Source organism: Perkinsus marinus, assembly GCF_000006405.1.
Source record: "Perkinsus marinus ATCC 50983 genomic scaffold scf_1104296943112, whole genome shotgun sequence".
Classification (NCBI taxonomy): domain Eukaryota; phylum Perkinsozoa; order Perkinsida; family Perkinsidae; genus Perkinsus; species Perkinsus marinus.
The window spans coordinates 1-1,963 of record NW_003211955.1 but is presented as its reverse complement, the minus strand read 5'-3'; the positions used below and the strand labels follow the sequence as shown (position 1 = coordinate 1,963).

The window sequence follows — 1,963 nt, the reverse complement described above, 5'->3', positions numbered from 1 at the left end:
TGTTCGTGTTGACGAATAATTACGATTGGTCGTCATGCATTAGTTTACTCAAAGCTCCTAATGGGTTGCTGTACCGTCTTTTCGAAGCTCGTCCACTATATGATGGACACTATCATATTTCTCATGGGTGTCGGTATCCTCGCGGTTTCCATCTATCTGCTGGCTTCTAATTTCGAAGGTTTCGTCGATGAATGGTGGGTCTGGCTGACTCTTGCTGGTGGTATTGTTCTCATAATTGGTGGCATCATGGGGTTCATCGGCACTAAGTTGGGTCAGAAGTGGCTACTTGCACTATATGCTGTATTGCCAGGCATCATGCTGGCCATTATCGTTGCTGCTGCTATTGCTGCTTCGGTTTACCTTTCCTATACCAACGACCTGTCCGAGAAGAGCCCTGCTGAGCTCAACGTCTTGGACAACGGTTCGAACACTTACGAGGTTTACGATCACATTCGACAAGCTTATGGCGATCTGTGGAAGGATAAGAAATGTGACGTTAGTTGTGAAATAACGAGTTTGGCAACAATAGAATGTGGTGAAGTCAGTTGTGATGACGGGACTATTGAGGACTGGATGAACGACTGGATTGAGGATGGTGCTCCTCGTGTGTCAGCTCCATCTTTCGAAGCTTGCCGAATTCTTAGTCTCGGAGCTGATGGTATCGGTCTGAGCATATCGGCAGCTACTGCCTGGTGTGCTAGTAATACTGCTGTCGTCGATGATGTCAACGACTGGACTCTGGGCGTTATGATTGCTCTATGGGTTGTGGCGGGAGTTCTCTTGCTTTTACTCATCGCTAACTGTGTGCTGTTGAAGAGGAAAGACAGCAGTAAGTCTCGTGATGTTGTTATCATCGCTCCAACCAATGCTAATACTCCCGCTGATTCGAATGTCTTCGTGGGCACTCCTCAACACGTGAATGCTGGTAACCCTGCGATTGCTGTATGACGCGGGTTTAGTGGACGATGCCAGCTATGGGTATCATTTTTTTGTAAAACTGTAGTTGTCTCATGTCTGATAATTAATCTACAGATGATAGATTCCCGTCTGTTCGTTCCTTCGTCTCTTTGACAGCTCTAAAGAAATGCTAGATAGTTTCATTAACCTAGTTCTTTCTACAATCACGAGGTGTTGGATAGTTAATTTGTCATATTGTTGGTCTCATTAATGCGTTGATTGGCCTTGGTCGTAGTGGCCATGATATATAAAAGTGTAGTTTTCTTTTTGTTTCCTACAACAGGAGAATCTCTGTATAGTTTTTCTCCAGTCACCTCTCTAGCTCCCCTCGATAATGGAAAACACAATATTATCGATTGAAGTTCTGTTGGTTCGCTCATCCGGTCAGTATCCACCATCGTATGCTTGAATGTTATATCCCATTTTCTCGAGGAGTCAATTGCAACGTTGATTTGACAGCTGAGCTCGCTTGCAGCCCTGTCGAGTACGATACGGATGTGGCCGATGGCAAATGAGGTCTTTGAGAGCTTGAGCGGTATCGTCGACTACGTCACATACGTGGTACTCACCTGGGAAGCTCACGATGGTTCTGAAGAGGAAAACAGTGCTGCTGCATCGTGGGTTAGCATCATGACGAGCATTTCAGGTGTCGGAGATGGGACTCTTGGAACACCTCTGGATGTTAGTGGATAGTTGCGGTCACTCGCTATTCTTCGAGTTTCATATTGTGCTCATCATGACGCCAGTTCGGCGTCACTGCTGATTCCACAGTCTGTCCACGTACCAGAAGTTCAAGGGACTGTCTGTTGTAGGAGTCGATGATGAGGGCTCCTGATTTTCCCTGACTGTCTATTCGTAGACAAGCGCGTCACCTTGTTCCAGTTAGGAACGTGAGCATGCGTGCATGGCATGTGTGTTGTCAAGTGAACTAGACTATTGGTCTTATCATTTCATTTCTCTAGTCTAGACTTATCCGTATTCAATATAGTTCGAGTTTGATCCATCG

The 1,963-nt window shown here is 45.8% G+C and overlaps 1 protein-coding gene across 1 annotated transcript; it reads left to right on the top strand.

Annotated features, from left to right (window-relative positions):
* Nucleotides 1–99: 99 nt before the first annotated feature.
* Pmar_PMAR007169 (hypothetical protein) lies at nt 100–948 on the top strand (the record flags this gene model as incomplete). The annotated part of the gene is made up of 1 exon (XM_002781256.1): nt 100–948. The coding sequence occupies one exon, from the start codon at nt 100–102 to the stop codon at nt 946–948; it is 849 nt and encodes a 282-aa protein (XP_002781302.1).
* Between the last annotated feature and the right edge of the window lie 1,015 nt (nt 949–1,963).